This window comes from Pundamilia nyererei, unplaced genomic scaffold (assembly GCF_000239375.1).
Source record: "Pundamilia nyererei isolate P.nyererei 1_Seehausen unplaced genomic scaffold, PunNye1.0 scaffold00152, whole genome shotgun sequence".
Lineage (NCBI taxonomy): Eukaryota > Metazoa > Chordata > Actinopteri > Cichliformes > Cichlidae > Pundamilia > Pundamilia nyererei.
The window spans coordinates 1,036,505-1,052,364 of NW_005187553.1; the positions used below are offsets into that span (position 1 = coordinate 1,036,505).

General features: G+C 39.7%; 1 protein-coding gene across 2 annotated transcripts in view; it reads right to left on the bottom strand.

The window, feature by feature from the left end:
- Positions 1-15,860, bottom strand: part of nova2 (NOVA alternative splicing regulator 2) — a 78,514-nt gene that overhangs the window by 57,018 nt on the left and 5,636 nt on the right. For both annotated transcript variants that reach the window (XM_005745008.2, XM_005745007.2), the window contains one exon: positions 316-459. In XM_005745008.2, coding sequence (XP_005745065.1) covers positions 316-459 — 144 coding nt within the window. The remainder of the gene's footprint in view (positions 1-315; positions 460-15,860) is intronic.

Sequence of the window (15,860 nt, forward strand, 5' to 3'; positions counted from 1 at the left end):
CAGCATATTAACAAAGGGTTTTTTTTCTCTGAGTTATATCTCAGTGAACTGCACTGAAAATAAATACGATACTTTAAACAGAAAAATAAAATGTAAGCTGTAAACGAATGCTTGTCTGCCGGTTTAAAAATAAACTTAAGGTAAGTCCCCTCAAAAGTTCATTTCAGACAATCCTGCAAACAGTGGTATATTTTGTGTCATTATTTCAGATGATTTACTTTGAAGTTTTCCCATCATGTAAATTCTTATTGATGACATTTTCCTTTATTTTCCTCCATCATTCATCCGTATATAGCAGAGGTCGTGGTGTCTTACCGGGGTAGAAGTCTTTGGATTTGGACAGTTTGATGGTGGCGCCAGTTTCTTTCTGGAGCTGGACGATGGTCTGACCTCCCTTCCCAATGATTGAACCCGCCGCATAGCTGGGAATCAAAACCTTCAGGAAGTACTCGCCTTCCTCTGCAGCAGGAAACAGGAAACAGGAAAGAAAAGTCAGAGACAGCTACTGCAGCTCATGTTGTTTTAATACAAAGCTGTAAAAGAAGAACATTACAAAAAGCTACAGTATGCATTTAGCCTTTTTAAACCTTTGCCCTCATGCGTGCCTTTTGATTGTATATTTTTCTTGCAGGCCAAATCGTTACTTCAGACATCGTTATGTGCCCAGGATTTCACAATCAGTGCATCACTTGTGTAAACTGTGAAGTGGAAGGAAAGTGTTTGTCAGTAATCACAGTCTGACAGAACAGATGCGAGCTGGTGCCGCATCGCTACGCCAAAGCAGAATTCTTTGTCTTTCATCTTTCCTCCTCAGCTCCTTCCTAAGCGACCATCCAAGGCTCCCAAAGCTGCATAAATCCACCCAATCACATCAAATGATGACTGTTATCCATGACAACTAATTATTTCTATAATCTGATGAGTCCGTGCCAGTGTTATCTCTCCCCATTCTCTGTTTGTCCGATTGCACGAGCCTCTAAACACTCTCCCCAGATTGGTCTGATCTAATTTCAGCGTTGGGCCCGAGGAATCTGGTCCTCGTCACCCTCTTGGCACGAGGAGAGGGCAGAGCCGTGGAATACGCTGCACGTCGGTTTTGTTATTCAAGCTAAACAGATTCAAACGATGGGCAGCCCTGTGGATGCATAGCACCACATGGCTGCCATGACAGTCACACAAATGCGCTGATTAACATGTGCAAATAAGCTCACGTAAACAAACACAAAGCGGGCCAGCGCAGATCCAGATATTTTATTATTTATAAATTTTCCCCTGCTTACACTGAGCTGCACCTGCTTCAAGGGATACAGTGTAAACCGTGGATATGAAAAGAAGATGTCGTCTCTTTCATCTTTATTTTCTTCACTGATTAATGGAAATAATCATTCATAAACTGTTAGAGTTCTACACATAGTTATTCCTAGTTTTAATATCTTTGCCTTGGCTCCTCCCCCTGTGTTTTTATATTTGACATGTAATTTATTTAAAAACATCGGCATGTTGATCTAACCTTCTGTAAGCCTAATGGCTGCCTCTAACACTTAACATCTGGCTAAATGTGCCAATAATGATGATAAATGATTGTTTCTTGAGAGGCACTGTTTCCTTTTAACAGATCAAATCTGCAGAGCAACTCTGAGAAACAGCATCCACTAATAATTTCTGGCTCTTTAATAAATATTTGATAAGCACCATCATTAGTCAAGAGTGCAACTGGATTTTAACATCTAGGTGAGCATACACGAACACGTTCGGCTCTGTGCAATTTATTGAAAGAAAGCGAGGCACGAAACCAAAATGTACTTCACCCAAAGCCTCCACAGTGGCGGTCTGTTGTCACAGAAATGTTATATTTGCATGTGAATCGAAAACAACCTCAGCTCCAGGTGTGTTGAATTGACTTAATAAGGTCTGACATTTTCAAGTTAATGTTTTGGGTTTGTGAAAAATCACAAAGTAAAGGAGAAAGGGAATAAACCAAAAGGTCAAAGCACACCTTAATCGATTTGTGTTCATTCAGAGCAGGGATACGTTCACTGACACGTTGACCTGAACCTTCAACCTTTTCCATGCAGCCTGCAGCTTCTTTGACAATGAAATGAGAGAGAAAAAGCAAGAGCAAGCCATTGCTCCTCTGCGAAACACGGGCCTTTGCTTTTCAGTAGTATCTACATGCTGTAGGTCAACTAAAGAGTAGCACTACCTCACACTTGATTCTTTATTGCTTTGTGTAGAGACAAGAGATTTGTGTTAAATAGCAGAAAATATTAGCCCTCAAAAGAATTAAGATCCAGCAAAATTCTTAAATCACAATTTGTCTTTTTAAATATATTTTTCAACATTTTGGGCAGCAAAAACAGATTTAGATATATAAAAAATAATACTGTCATATAAATTATCTTTAATAGCTACTTAATGAAGATACGTCATATTAAAGAGCTGCAGATCACAGCATATTCTCATACTTGTTTCCTTATTCTTTCCTGTTAGGACAATAATGTCATTTTTGTACAGTAACACTGAACATGCTTCCAAAAACATATATAAACAAATATAATTAAACGCATCTTTCTGAGTCATGTCTCAGAGTGTGAGAACTTGCTCAGGGACATCAGTTGGCTTAGAGGTTAGGAAACATACCACATGGGTATGAATAGCATCAGCAGGGAGTCCCTGGCTTCTTTCTTAACTGGATACAAACCAAATGTCATTCCCCAGCTTTCTTTTTGGTCTCTCCGTACTATCTGCACTGTGCCTATTTAATAAAAGCTGAATGCAACACAGTTATTCTGTGAAGAGAACCTCTTTGTTCCCTTTGGTTTTGTACATTTTTACACAGTAATGTTTCCTAGTTCTAAAATATAAAAGTGCTAATCTAAACTGTTCAGAGAGTTTTTGGAAGCTTTTAGAAAACAAATAAATTTATATTCGCATGTTTGTTATTGGAGTACCATCAATCATCTCAAAGCTCGTCCCAGCTGCCTCCAGTAGGAATAAAGGTATTTTTGGTTTCATGTGACATGTCAAACCAACTCAATAAAACAATGACTCTTGGGAATAACTGTCAGTAATTATAAACTGATTGTATCACCAAAATAAATAAAATTGCCAATGATTTAAGCCAAGAGTTCTAGATTTAGGAGCAATACACTCACCAGATTATATAATCCTATTTTTTCAGTCTTTAATATCGACTTTATGAGACTGCGAATCCATAGCAACTGTTCTATCATCTCTCTCTTTAAATTACCTCATTCAGTGTGTCTGTGCTCCCTCCCTAGCAGCATTCTTCATATTTGGTAATCCAGGACAGATATCCTCCAGAGACAGATTAAAATAGGATTACTGTTAGGGGCGCACTTTCTCACAAGGGCACGGCACCTTGTAACTGCACTTTACTTTGTCTTTCACCCACAAGTGGAGACGCCGAAGTACAAACACGGACATGCATATAAAACATTACAATGCCTGCTCTGACTATGAGGCATAAAGATGAGAGCTATCTGGACGGAAGATTTATTCCATGCAGTCACGCTGACTCAAATGAAGTGCCTTTTAATAGTTCTAATTCCTACGAAATCCCTGTAACACAAAACAGCAGTGGAAAGGAGGCGTTTGCGACACCTAACTATAAATAAATGTAATTAGTAAAGTGCCCTGCAGACCTCCACAGGTGTTTGCAGTTTATATGGCTGATCAGGTCCCTGCTCAGTTTGATTAAGTGCGGTCGTTGAGGAGAAACACACTGCAAGTTTGCTGAGGTTTCAAGAGTCCGCACAGCAAAAACAGCAAAGAAGTTTCCGTTCTCTAAACAGGTGCAATAAAAATCACATCAAGAAAGCGACAGGAATACTAATCGCACCAGATGGATTCTGGTTTTGACTCAAACTTTCCTTTAAGATTTCAGGTGAGGTTATATAATCTCAAACTAATGATTTTAACACCCATGTTTCATCCACACGTGTTTTCACTTACTTTGGACAATTACATTAGACTTCTCCTCTCAACTGTGCTGGATGCACAAGCTGGACACACTTCGGTCAAACAGCAGGGGTGGAAATATTCACAACTCTGAGCGGCTGGGCCCGGCTCAGTGACATTTAAAAAGACAGATAAATTGGTCTAATTATAACAAACGACTGACTTTTTCAGGCACTCTGTGTTAGTAAGTCTCAAGTCAGAAATAATTCAGAAAAGAATTATGATTTATATGTTGGCTTTGGCATAATGGTAATTACTATAACTCGATACTACATAAATGTGGAATAAATGCAGCTCTGATCCATTTGCAGACTACTCTGTAATTTAATTCTTCACTGTAAAGACAGCAAATTTGACTATGTGTTCACACTGATGCAGTCAAAAAACATACACTGTGAATGAGGTGAAGCTGAGATCAGGAGTGAGAAAATTCCCTGTCAAGTTAATTAATAAAAGTGTGCTTACTCTAACAACGAAGATTGGCTTCTTACTATAAGAAAATACAGTACAGCGCTGTATAGAATACAAGCTGACAGCATACTGTTATTTTAGTGTTTAGTAATCTCTGAGTGATATATTATTCTAGACTGTATCTGCATATCGTCTCCATGAACGCAGTTTGTCATTTTTCTTGAGTTATGATGAAACATCAGCTTTGCTGCCGTCCTCCTTCCACACACACGGTTATGGAAACACAACATTCAACATACTTTAAGATGCTTTACTGAATTTTTATGTAAATCTGTCACATCATACATTCGTTAATTTTAATTACCAGAAATTTCTAAAAGCCTGATTTACAATTAATCCTTTGCTGTTTTTGTTAAACAGTGAGAAACGATTACTTGACACCCTAAAGTTGCCCTAAAGTTTTGCAGCTACTATTTTTTCCAGAGTGGGTGTTCTTTCTTTGATACTAAAAATGTTATCTCTTTGTTTGGTTTTGGTTTTTTCAATCATTTGTCCTGTGCTTCAACCCATGTGAGTTTGCAAAATGATTGTAGTGTTACTGGGTGGGCTCTGTTCTCATCTCTGAGTGTTCAGCCAAGTCAAAGCATGAGCACACAGACAGGAAACCTGAAACTCCCCTGCCCTTCCTCAGCTCTGCTGGTGATGAAATACAAACTGCAGACAGCTCACACATGGATCCAGAGGAGAGCAAAACCAACCTTACCTCAGTTTACCCACTTTTGGGTTTGGTTACTAACAACCAAATAAATAAGATGAATGAGGTTTCACCTCTTCATTTGAAATCCTGTGCCATCTGAATTCCATGTTGTGCATTAGCAAGGCAACATTTTTGGTGTTTATTAAAGGATCTTCTACTCAGAACCACTGGTTACTAAAGTCCAACACGAAGACACCTGCTAGTAATGGTCTACCTATCTCTCACTAATCATCCTCACTTCTATATCAGTCTCTTTAGCTTGTACTGTCCTACTTTACATTTATCTGCATATAATCTGCTTGTACCATCTCTCCTTTACGTTCTTGCATCTCCTAAGCTCTTAAAGTTTTAGAAATATTTATTAGAAGCAAAGCTACCTCACACAAAATTACCTGATCAGTTATAAATCTAAATAGGTCAGGTTTAACACGGCAAACAAACCAAAAAAAGTGGGTCTGGCTATAGTTTAGTACTGTTTGGTTGAAAGGTCAGACCCGAACCAGCTAATGAAACAGTAATAATTAATCTCCGTAACACTAACTTTTTCTGCAACCTTCTGATTTCTGCACATTAACTGAACAGAGTCATACTGTAGTTGTACATTTAAGGAGATTTAGAAAAACATGCTTGCGGTAATTTATGTTCAGCATCTTCTGCCACTGAAAGTGGCTTTATTACTGCAGCACTCATTGCACTGTCTGCAGCACATGTGGAACAGAAGCATTTTCGCTGATCAGAGTCAAATGTTGCATTTATGGTGGCATATGTAGATTATATGTTCATATATCCATAAAAAAATATTTATTTTTTAAATATTAATACATTAAAATAATCTACATATCAGCCCAAATGTTTCCTTTTAAACTTACATTCCCTATTTTTAATCAGACTACGTGCTTCACCACAGGATTCTTACAACAGAAAGATGTTTCATAACACAAATTTCAAACATGAGCTTGTTGCATAACTTTGTCTTGTCTGTCTTAATATTTTCCTTTTAGTAACAACCGTATCTTGAGAATCGCATGCAAGCTGCGTATCAGTAATTAGCTGCAAATAGCAACAACAATGATGTAACATTTATTCTCGCCATCTTCAGCTCGAGAAAATGTCACATGGTCGTGTCCTAAAACTGTCTTTCGGTTCCTCCTCTTCGCTTTTTTGTTTATCCCTCCTCCCCTCCAGTGATCTTTTCTTTTCCTTCTTCCCCTCATCATTTCCTTCCTCCTGTATCTTCTCAGCTTGCCTCTTTCACAATCCCAGTCCTCCCCTCTCCTCTCCGTGCTGCAGTGACCCACTTTGAGTACGAAGCCTTGAACTGACCTGCTTTAGATAGAGCCTGGCTAATTATAACCAGCTCGTATTAATAAGGCAGGGGAATTGGTAAATACACACACACACACACACACGCACACAACGCCTTACACACACAAACAACAAAGGATCACAAAGCAGACAGAAGCACACACTCAGAATCACCTCCTCCGCAAACAGATCGTTTCCGACGTCCCATAAACAAGCCTACACACCTTGGCAACGTGACTCATCACGTATAAGAGGACGTAATAAGAGTGACTCACGTTCATCATTTGTATCTGCTGCAGGTAACACTTGTACCTGTTACCATGGCAAGAGTTAGAAAAAAATTATTTATATATGCATAGAACAAGATCGCCAACAAAAAAATTAAAAATTAGACTGTCATCATCATTTATTATCACACAGATATGTTTTATATCTACTAAATGGCAGCTTTCCACACTAGCAATCTGTTTTTAAAAAATATAAACCCAATGCACATGTTTACAAAACCTGCCCACTAAGTTGATGACATACTGTTGAACTCAGCTGTATCATTAAAAGAACTGCAGAGCTGGTGTTGATTGGTAAACAGGGTTATATAACACGGATTGGATCGCACTTCTGGAAAAATCTTTTATCAGGTTTGACAACTGCTGTTACTCAATTTTCAAAAATATGAACTTCTAGACATGAAAAAAGAAGCTTGAAATCTGTGCAGAGCTACCTGCCTCCTCCTCCCACGCTGCACCACAGTTTACAGGAAAAGTTTTAGGAACATTCCTCAAGTTTTACCTGCTTTTTTAAAGCACATAAACATCGACAAAAACTTGAGAAGCTGTGCATCTTTCGCTGTCTTTCTTTCAGCCTTTCAAAGCCGTAGCTCTTAATGCACGGCATAAAGAGATCCTTCCACATCCGAGACACATTAGTCTCTAAACTCTGCTCTGTACTTAAGGATGTGATGTTTTGACTCAGTACGCACTTACGAAGCTCTTTCATACGAGACTTCACAAAATCGTTTTGACAGTTTAAATATAATTCCCTGGTAAAAACTAAAAGCAAACCACAAATGCACGATAACCCTGATTCAAAACAAATCACACTATTTATTTAGTTATCTCATGGTACTGGTGTTTTCCCACCATTGCGTGACCCTGCCCACAGAGATCAGTTTGGTTATAGTCTTAGTACAGTACAACAGTACAACACTGGCTTCAGTGTCACTCTGCATCCCAAAGATACAGGTGAAAATCCTGTGTACTCATCTACTCAACCATAACAAGCAGCTGGAGGCTCTCCTGGCCATATCTGACCTACCGGTGTCGACCTCATACTCCAGCAGAGGTCACGCAATGCTCACCCACGCGTTACAACCTCTCAAAGCTCAGTGAATTAAAAAGCGGTGGTAAAACACTACTAGTGGGTGTTTTGTTTATTCGCCGGAAAAAAAGGTAACAGAAATGCTAAAAGAAAAATGTTTGGTTTTCTAGAAATCACTAAAAGCTCACTGGGTTTGCTGATGATGCTGAAGGAGCGTTACATGGCAGAGTCAGGCCAAAAAACACGCCAATCAAACCAGAGTCACCTGCTGAGGTTAATGGCGACTCGCGGCAGCGTCGGGATGCTTTAAAAACCCGATGTCTCGGCATGATGTCAGACTCATTGTTCTCTGCTACTATTTTGTGCAATTTTTGAAATAAAGAATCATCAGAGATACAGAGTCCCGGCCCCCTTCATGTGCAGCGCCTCTTTCATGCTGACAACATAATGAGCATGTAAACTTTCAGTCCAAATAAGAACAAGATAAACACCGTAATTACAGCAGTGGTGATTGTTACTGATTAGTTCTTACTGTTTTATCTATCAGAAAGTACGGCGGGGGGTGTTCTGTGGCGTTCCTAAAAGGCTGCACTTCAGGATACCGTAACGACCTTAATGTCATCGAGGGAGAGCTGCAAGCGATTAAACAAGACGTTTATAAGTTTAAACTTTATTTGAACACAGCTTGAGTTTGGCAGTCAAACAGCAGTGTTATGCGGCAGCTGCCCAGGTGTGCAGAGGTCTGAATTTGGGGAAGGTGAACATTTCACTCAGTGCTCCTGTTTCTCATTTGTCAACAACAATCATGAGCAAGACAGCGAATAGGAGCGCGAGTCAAGAACTTGTTCTGGTTGAGAATCAGCTCCAGGTTGCAAAACTCCATCAAAACCGTATGTCTCAATTCAATTCATCAACTTACTCTGTTACACATTGCGCAACAATGACTTCAAAGTCATGGCAGTGACGCTTTGGCACCAGAACCACATGCAAGTATTTTTATTACACTTTTTCTTTACCTGCAGTTCAGTTAATAATACAGCTTTAAATCTCAAAATAAATTCTATCAATCTTTCTTTTTTTTTCATAACAAAAATGTTCAGTGGTCACAAAGGGAATTAGTAACAAATTGGGACTTTGAGCAGAATCCTTTTTGGTATAGGTATCAATAAAATCCCTCGTAATGTATGCCTTAATTTCCATTTCTACAATTTAGTGAGTCATTATTTAATGCTTACTCTTACAGGATATCTTGTATGCTTTTCTTATGATAAAAGTATGTTGGTGGTTCACATAAAACATGACCAAATGCTCAGTTTCACACAGTTCTTTTCACTCTTGGATTTTCATAACGTAAATAAGACACAATCCCTGATATTTCAATTGAATTTAATTCAATTTTATTTATATTGCACAAAATCACAACATCAGTCACCTCAAGGAGCTTCATAGTGTAAGATGAAGACCATAAAATAATGCACAGAGAATCCCAACATTAGACGCCGCACTGTGAGCAAGCACTTGGCGACAGTGGGAAGGAAAAACTTCCTTTTGACAAGAAGAAATCTCCAGGTGAACCAGGGAGGGGCAATCATCTGCCATGATGGCGGGTTGTGGGTGCGAAATAGTCATCTCAGGCTACGTCTACACTAATCCAGATAAATTTGAAAACAGCATTTTCGTCTAAAAACGCTCCATGTCCACACTATCTTTTTCAATCATTTTCTTCCCCACTGAAAACGCTACGTTCCTGTGCTGTGCATGCGTGAAACGTAAGATGGTTTGACTTGCATCATTTCCGTCTGCCGTTTATTTACTTTTCGGCTCCTTGAAATGTCGCGGCAAAATGTCTTCTATCTGGAGCTATCTGGAGCATTTACAAACTAATATTAATCTTTAATAGGGCTGTCAAAATTGAGAGCAAAGAAAACAACTGCTGTACAATGCCGTCGGCCATCTTAGTTGAATTGGTCACATGACTGCATCATATGACTAAAATGCGTCATTGTTTTCAAAGCCTCCGTTTTCGCATTCCACACTGCGACGTTAAAAGATCCATCTTCCTTGACCAAAAACTAGCGACACAGCTATGTTAGCATAACATTAGCACAGTGAAGCTGGAGGATGAATGTCAACTTTTTTTCCACTCGATAAAAGTGAACGTGAGGGATTCTGGTGGTCAGGGACAAATGCAATCGCATAGCAGGATGCTATACACGGGCCAAACTTCAGTCAGGAGAACAACTGAGATTATTCATCCACAATACGAGGTTAGTTATTAATATACTGCAACAACATGGGAATAGAGCAGCTGCGAGAGAATTCAACATTAATGAATCAGTGTTACGGAAGCGCAGTTTTTGGCTTTCCCCATATTTCAAAAGTGCTTCATCTCTTTGCTATGACTGTCGGCATAATTTGCAGATGATGATCGGTTGTAGCCGCTGCGATGCTTTCGACCAAAACAGGCGCAGCTTGATGACATCATCAACATGCGCTATCGCCATAGAGCGGTATAGTCAAAATCTCTATCGTTGGCCAAATTTATATCGTTTCTATCGTATATCGTTTATATCGCCCACCCCTAGTCTCCACCATTTTTATGGTGTTCTAAGTGGACTGTCATTAAGTCACATGACATTTTAGTTAGAGTTGACTTATTAACTGATACAAGTAGCCACAGTTTGACTGAACAGAGCAGTTTGTATAAATGAGCACATGCTCAGTTGCTGCTCAGTTTGCTTACTTACAATCCAGCATTTCTATAATGGGCTGATATGGCAAATACTGGCCGCGGAAGATTAAATATCTACCAGTCATGCTTCCTTTACAGAGATATACAATCAAAACAGGAGAGCGTCATTTCAGCTTTAGACAGAGTAAGCCATTTAAAACAATTTCTTTTTCCCCCACAGATACCTCTAACCCCACAGCCGCAGAGATCCACTTAGTTTATGTAAGGCTACGAAGACCTTAAAGTTATTTTTACAAAAGTGTAAACTCTCATGTGCGTATTTTTCCTCCGATGCCCTGATTCACACTGATAACTCATTCCCGTTCAGCTGTTGTGTTATGCAAACTGTACATAACACAACAGCTGAATAGGAAGGAGTTAAAAACACGCCTTAAAATGGCAGCTAATAATCCGTTTAATCTTTTGTATTATTAGTTTAGTATTTCTACTTTATTGTGTACTTAGTTTTTTTCCCCCCAGATGATGTAAACTTGCAAGCTTCCAGTGCTCATGAACCCACAGGATTCCCTCAACACAACCCACAAACCACAAACACACACAGTTTTAAAAAGGAAATTAAATCATTTGGGCTAGAAAATGGAGGGATTAAAACTTTAAACCACTGGCTACTAAAGAACAAAGTAGGTAATAGTGAGTGTGTGTCTGTGTGTGTGTGTTTGTGTAGATGTGCAGCTGAGTAACTACAGGGTTCCCTACTGGTTGCTGTGATGAGGGTCTTTGTTTTCACTCTGCAGTTTAGTTACAACACACACAGGAAGTACACACACTTTCTTTTACGAGCCAAAAGGATTTTTTGATGAAAGACTTGCATCTTTTTTCTGTGTGACTGTGTGATATAATAAAAATGTGGATAACCCACGACACCCCTAAAGTTTGTCATCATTAAAGGAACCAGCAGGCCTGACACTAAGGTTACATGTGGCCGAACTACACGGCTGTACTCCAGTGTCCATTTCTATAATAGTACCATGTTTTTTGTTTTTTAAAAAGATATGTTGAGGCACGAGCGGCCACAGAAAAACTAGGGCTGATTAAATTGTGCAAAATCTCTGCATATGCTCTGCAGGTCAAGAAAGGCCAATCTCAACATGTATAAATAATAAATCCTTCATCACCATGGCATATCTGGATGAGTAAACAGTCCAATCTGTTGCTAAGGCCCCTGCAGACCCGCCAGGCCCAGAATAGGCTCTTCATGCTGGGGGATTGGGGGCTCAAATCCCAGGATCTGGTGTCCACAGGCCTGCACAGGCAGGGTAGGAAGGTTGAAGATCACAAAGCCTTTCTCGTATTCTGTTACTTTTCCTCAAACGCTTCACTCAAACAAGCACACTTAAAGTCACCACTTAACTGAAGTTTTAGTTTGTAAATTACATGTCTAGTCATTTCATTATTTTGTAAGTGTTTGGTAGCTCTTTTCTTCTGGCACTTGTGCTCTACTCCCCTGATACTTGGTCATATTCTGCTATGAATATTATGCAAAAACCTGATTTTTTGGAAGTATGTAGAGAGCTCCTGACCAAAGGCTTTGGAAATTCAGAAAATGCACACTAGTGCCTGTTATGATTCAGAATTAAGAGGTTTGTTGTTACAGAAATGACATGATTGGAGTATACTCTATCTGAAGAATCACAGTTATGAATGTTACACTGCTGAATGACATTTGTCAGTAAATCCCTCAAACAAAATGTCTCTTTTCTGATATAACCAACACGAAAACAATAGAAAGATTTCAAGTATATAGATATATCTGTTATATTCTTCAATTGTAGGATCGATGTTCATTTATTTAAAAGAAAAGTATTTTCTCTCCATCTTTTTCAACACGTTTTGATGTTTTTGCTTTGCTGTAATTCAGTTTCAGAAACCTGAATTTCTAATTATCAGTATTAGTAGATTTTAAAAAGTAAATTGAAAATGTTAATTCCTTAACCAATTCTTGGATTTAAACATTAAAAAGATCAAATGTAAATTAGATTATTTAAGTGTGTCATATTTCATACATTAGTTTTTGTGATTTTTGACATTTCTGCGTCATCAGTTTGATTTTTTCCTCCCTAAAAAAAATAAATAAATCACACAACATTTGTAATGGAATAAACTGAATGTTGCAAATTTGATACAAATTAAAAGTCAAATTTATTTTGTTTTTAATTTCATCTGGAGGTTCACTAAACACTCACTTAAAAAAAAATGCATTTTCTGGCACTTATTTCAATGGTTAAAATATGTCTATAATTTAGGAGCCACAACTTTTTGATATACCTTTATGTGAAGGGTTTAATCAGAATTAAGTCAAGCATAAAAATAGGGGTTAATCTGGTTTCCAGCAACTAATTTTCCAGTACAACAATGGCCTCAATCCCCCTTTAGATATTTTTTCCACTCTGACGAGATTAAATATCTAGGGGAACTTCTGAAAATCCAACGATAATGACAGATATCAGTACCAAATACCCCAATCTGTCTTTAGAAAATAATATGGGTCAAATGTAAATATGAAACCCACATGAGGGGGAAACATCTTAAGTGTAGCAGTGTGAACACAGCCTTGGATGAGGGAAAGGGGGGCTCTGGTATGGAGGTTCACAGCTCTGGGGACTTGGAAAATATTCATCTCCTCTAAGCAGGGACAGTTAAGGGGGGCAGGCTTTGTCTAACACAACCCCTCCAGTCCTCTTCTCTTTTGTTGGAAAGAAGCATTCACACACACACACACACACAGAGACACACACACACACACACACACACAGACGTAAAGCACTCCAGCAGTGAGGCTCTGACCAGCTGTCTTCATTCTGAGAGATAGCCATCGTCGCTCATAAACACAGAGAACTCACAGAGGAAGGCGAGCAGGAGGAAATGTCTCTGCTTCACCTTTTCTTTAATTTCACTCCAGCATCTGCGTCCTTCATTTTAGCTGACACCTCCGCAGCACAGAAGGAGCGTTCATTTTTTTAATTGCTTGCTTTAGAACATATTAATGTCTCATAAAGTTTTTACATCTAAAGTTTGAAGTCAATATCCAAAAAAAATCGCACACGAACATCCCTAAAGGCATCGAGACGATTCAAACGCCAGCAGCATGCAGATACTCTCATTTGTTTTTGTGCCAGCAACCGCGTAGAAGTTTGCAGAGAAGCAACATCTCAATTTAAAAATGATGCCGGAGGGGCTCGGGTTACATGCAAACAATTTCGCAACAAAAATGAGAATAAATTACAAAATTATAAAACTTAAAAGACGCCTGCGTTAGAGCAACACCTGCAGGAGGCAAATAATTATAGAAAGAGAATGGGTTCCTCCACCGATTTATCACGTGCCTGAAAGAGCTTATCTGAGATAAGACAAACATCGTGCGGCAGAATTTCAGTTTGAATAGCGATTTGGGGAGAACCAATCAAATGCCTGCATACTGCCTCCATATGTGCTGTGATCAGGGCGTCTGCGTAGAAATCGAAGCAGACACGGCGGCGACGCTAACAAAGATAGCCAAAGCCGCCTGCTTTCTCTCTCTTCAGAGTGTGTGTGAAAAGTGGTGTGTATTGTTCATAGACCGAAGCTATTTCAGAGCAGGGGGGCCCTTCCAGTTGTCCTCCTTACATCGGCCCTTTCATCGCTCCCTCATCCATATTTATCGCCGCTCAGCTCTCCTCACCTATCAGCGACCAGTTAGCTGTGACCGATGTCTCGCTAAACCAATCACATGCTTCCCTTTGTGGGAACATTAGCACCTCTCAGTGCCTTCACCCCACCCTGTACAATGGCTTCTTTGCTTTTTTTTTTTTTGACGCAGTGGCTTAAAAAAAAGAAGAAGAAGAAGAAGAAGAGGAGAGAATAGAGGAGAAGGAGAACTGCAGCTACCGGTGGCAGATTCAAGTCGATGGCGGCTCCAAATCGATTGACAGCCTCGGAAACAGTTGCCGAGTGAGCGTCGTCAATAGCAGCCAGCAATTGATGATGGGGGGAGCGGGTGGGGGATGAAATGATGGGAGGACGAGGGTGAAGGAGGACAGGAGGAGGAGGAGGAGGAGAGTGGAGTCATGATGGTCTGAATAGAGCATGATTAGTATGGATGAAGAGGAGAGGAAGATGGAACGAATGAACCTAGGAGAGAGGAAAGGGAGCGGGCGAGGAACGCTTACGAGTGAACAAAACAGGCGTGTCGCAGAGGAGAACGCTGTGTTCTGATTCTCGCGCTAAAGGACGAGCGGGAGCGCTATCAGTCGTTATATTTACCAAAAATATCAGCTTGAGTTTAACGGCAGGAAAAAATACAACCGTGCATATTTTGTAAGATAGCATCAACAGTTGTAACGTGTTGATATTTAATTTAAGATATGAGCTTATTTTCTTCAATCTGGCTCAGACTGAAGCAGTTTTAGCTGAATTTAAGAGTGAAACTCGGTCCGGGTGGTGTCGGGGTTTCTTCCTCCTCGACCAGACGCACGATCAATGTGAGGAAGACTGTCCTCCTTTGTATGGATGGCCCAAAAAAGGATGCACAGCTAAGCTCCAGGAGCAACAGAAAACACTCAGATCAATACCATCAAAGGCCTTGTCTCACATAGTCAAGGCTCGAGTCACAGTCAGACTCTGGGTCTGCTACTGTAAGTGTGCGCATGCAGCGCCACATATCATTTACACACCACCTCATCTTTTTCGTTAAACTTCATCTTTGCTTTTTGTACCCTAAGTCGAACATATAACACACACACACACACACACGGAAAGCTTTGAGTGTACTGCTAGTCTAGTCCCCTAATGTCACTTGGCAAGGGCATTTCAAGCCCCTCCTTCTTCTTCCCAGCACTGGCTTGCCAGTCCATCCATTTACTAAATGAATGTATTATATCTTAAAGGCAGCAGAGAAGACAAGGAGGGAAAAAAGAGGGGAAAGAAGAAAAAAAACATTAAAGGCTTATAATTAAAGAACTGAGAATCTCTGTTCACCAAGGTCAGCAAACTTATCCAAGCTGATAAACCTGCACACCTCCCACACAGTCACATGTTGGTTTCCTGATCACCTACATGAAAATCAAAAAAACAAAACAAAAAAACCCACTCCAGTTTATTTGGTTTGTGCTTACGTAAGGCTTCTTAATGGCTTATACAAGCAGGTTTTTCCCCTGAAAGCTGCATTTGTTTTCAGTGGACTGAATCACAGTAATTTCTTTTAGACTGAAAGGCTGTTTCTGGGTATTTGTATGTACTGCTTCTTTGCATTAGCCCAAACAAATCAATCCGGTGCTTTAACCTATGGTGCTGGATGCTACATCTTACTTGGATTAAAGTGAATGAAAAACATGGAACTTCCAGGACGCTTTGATAAAATAT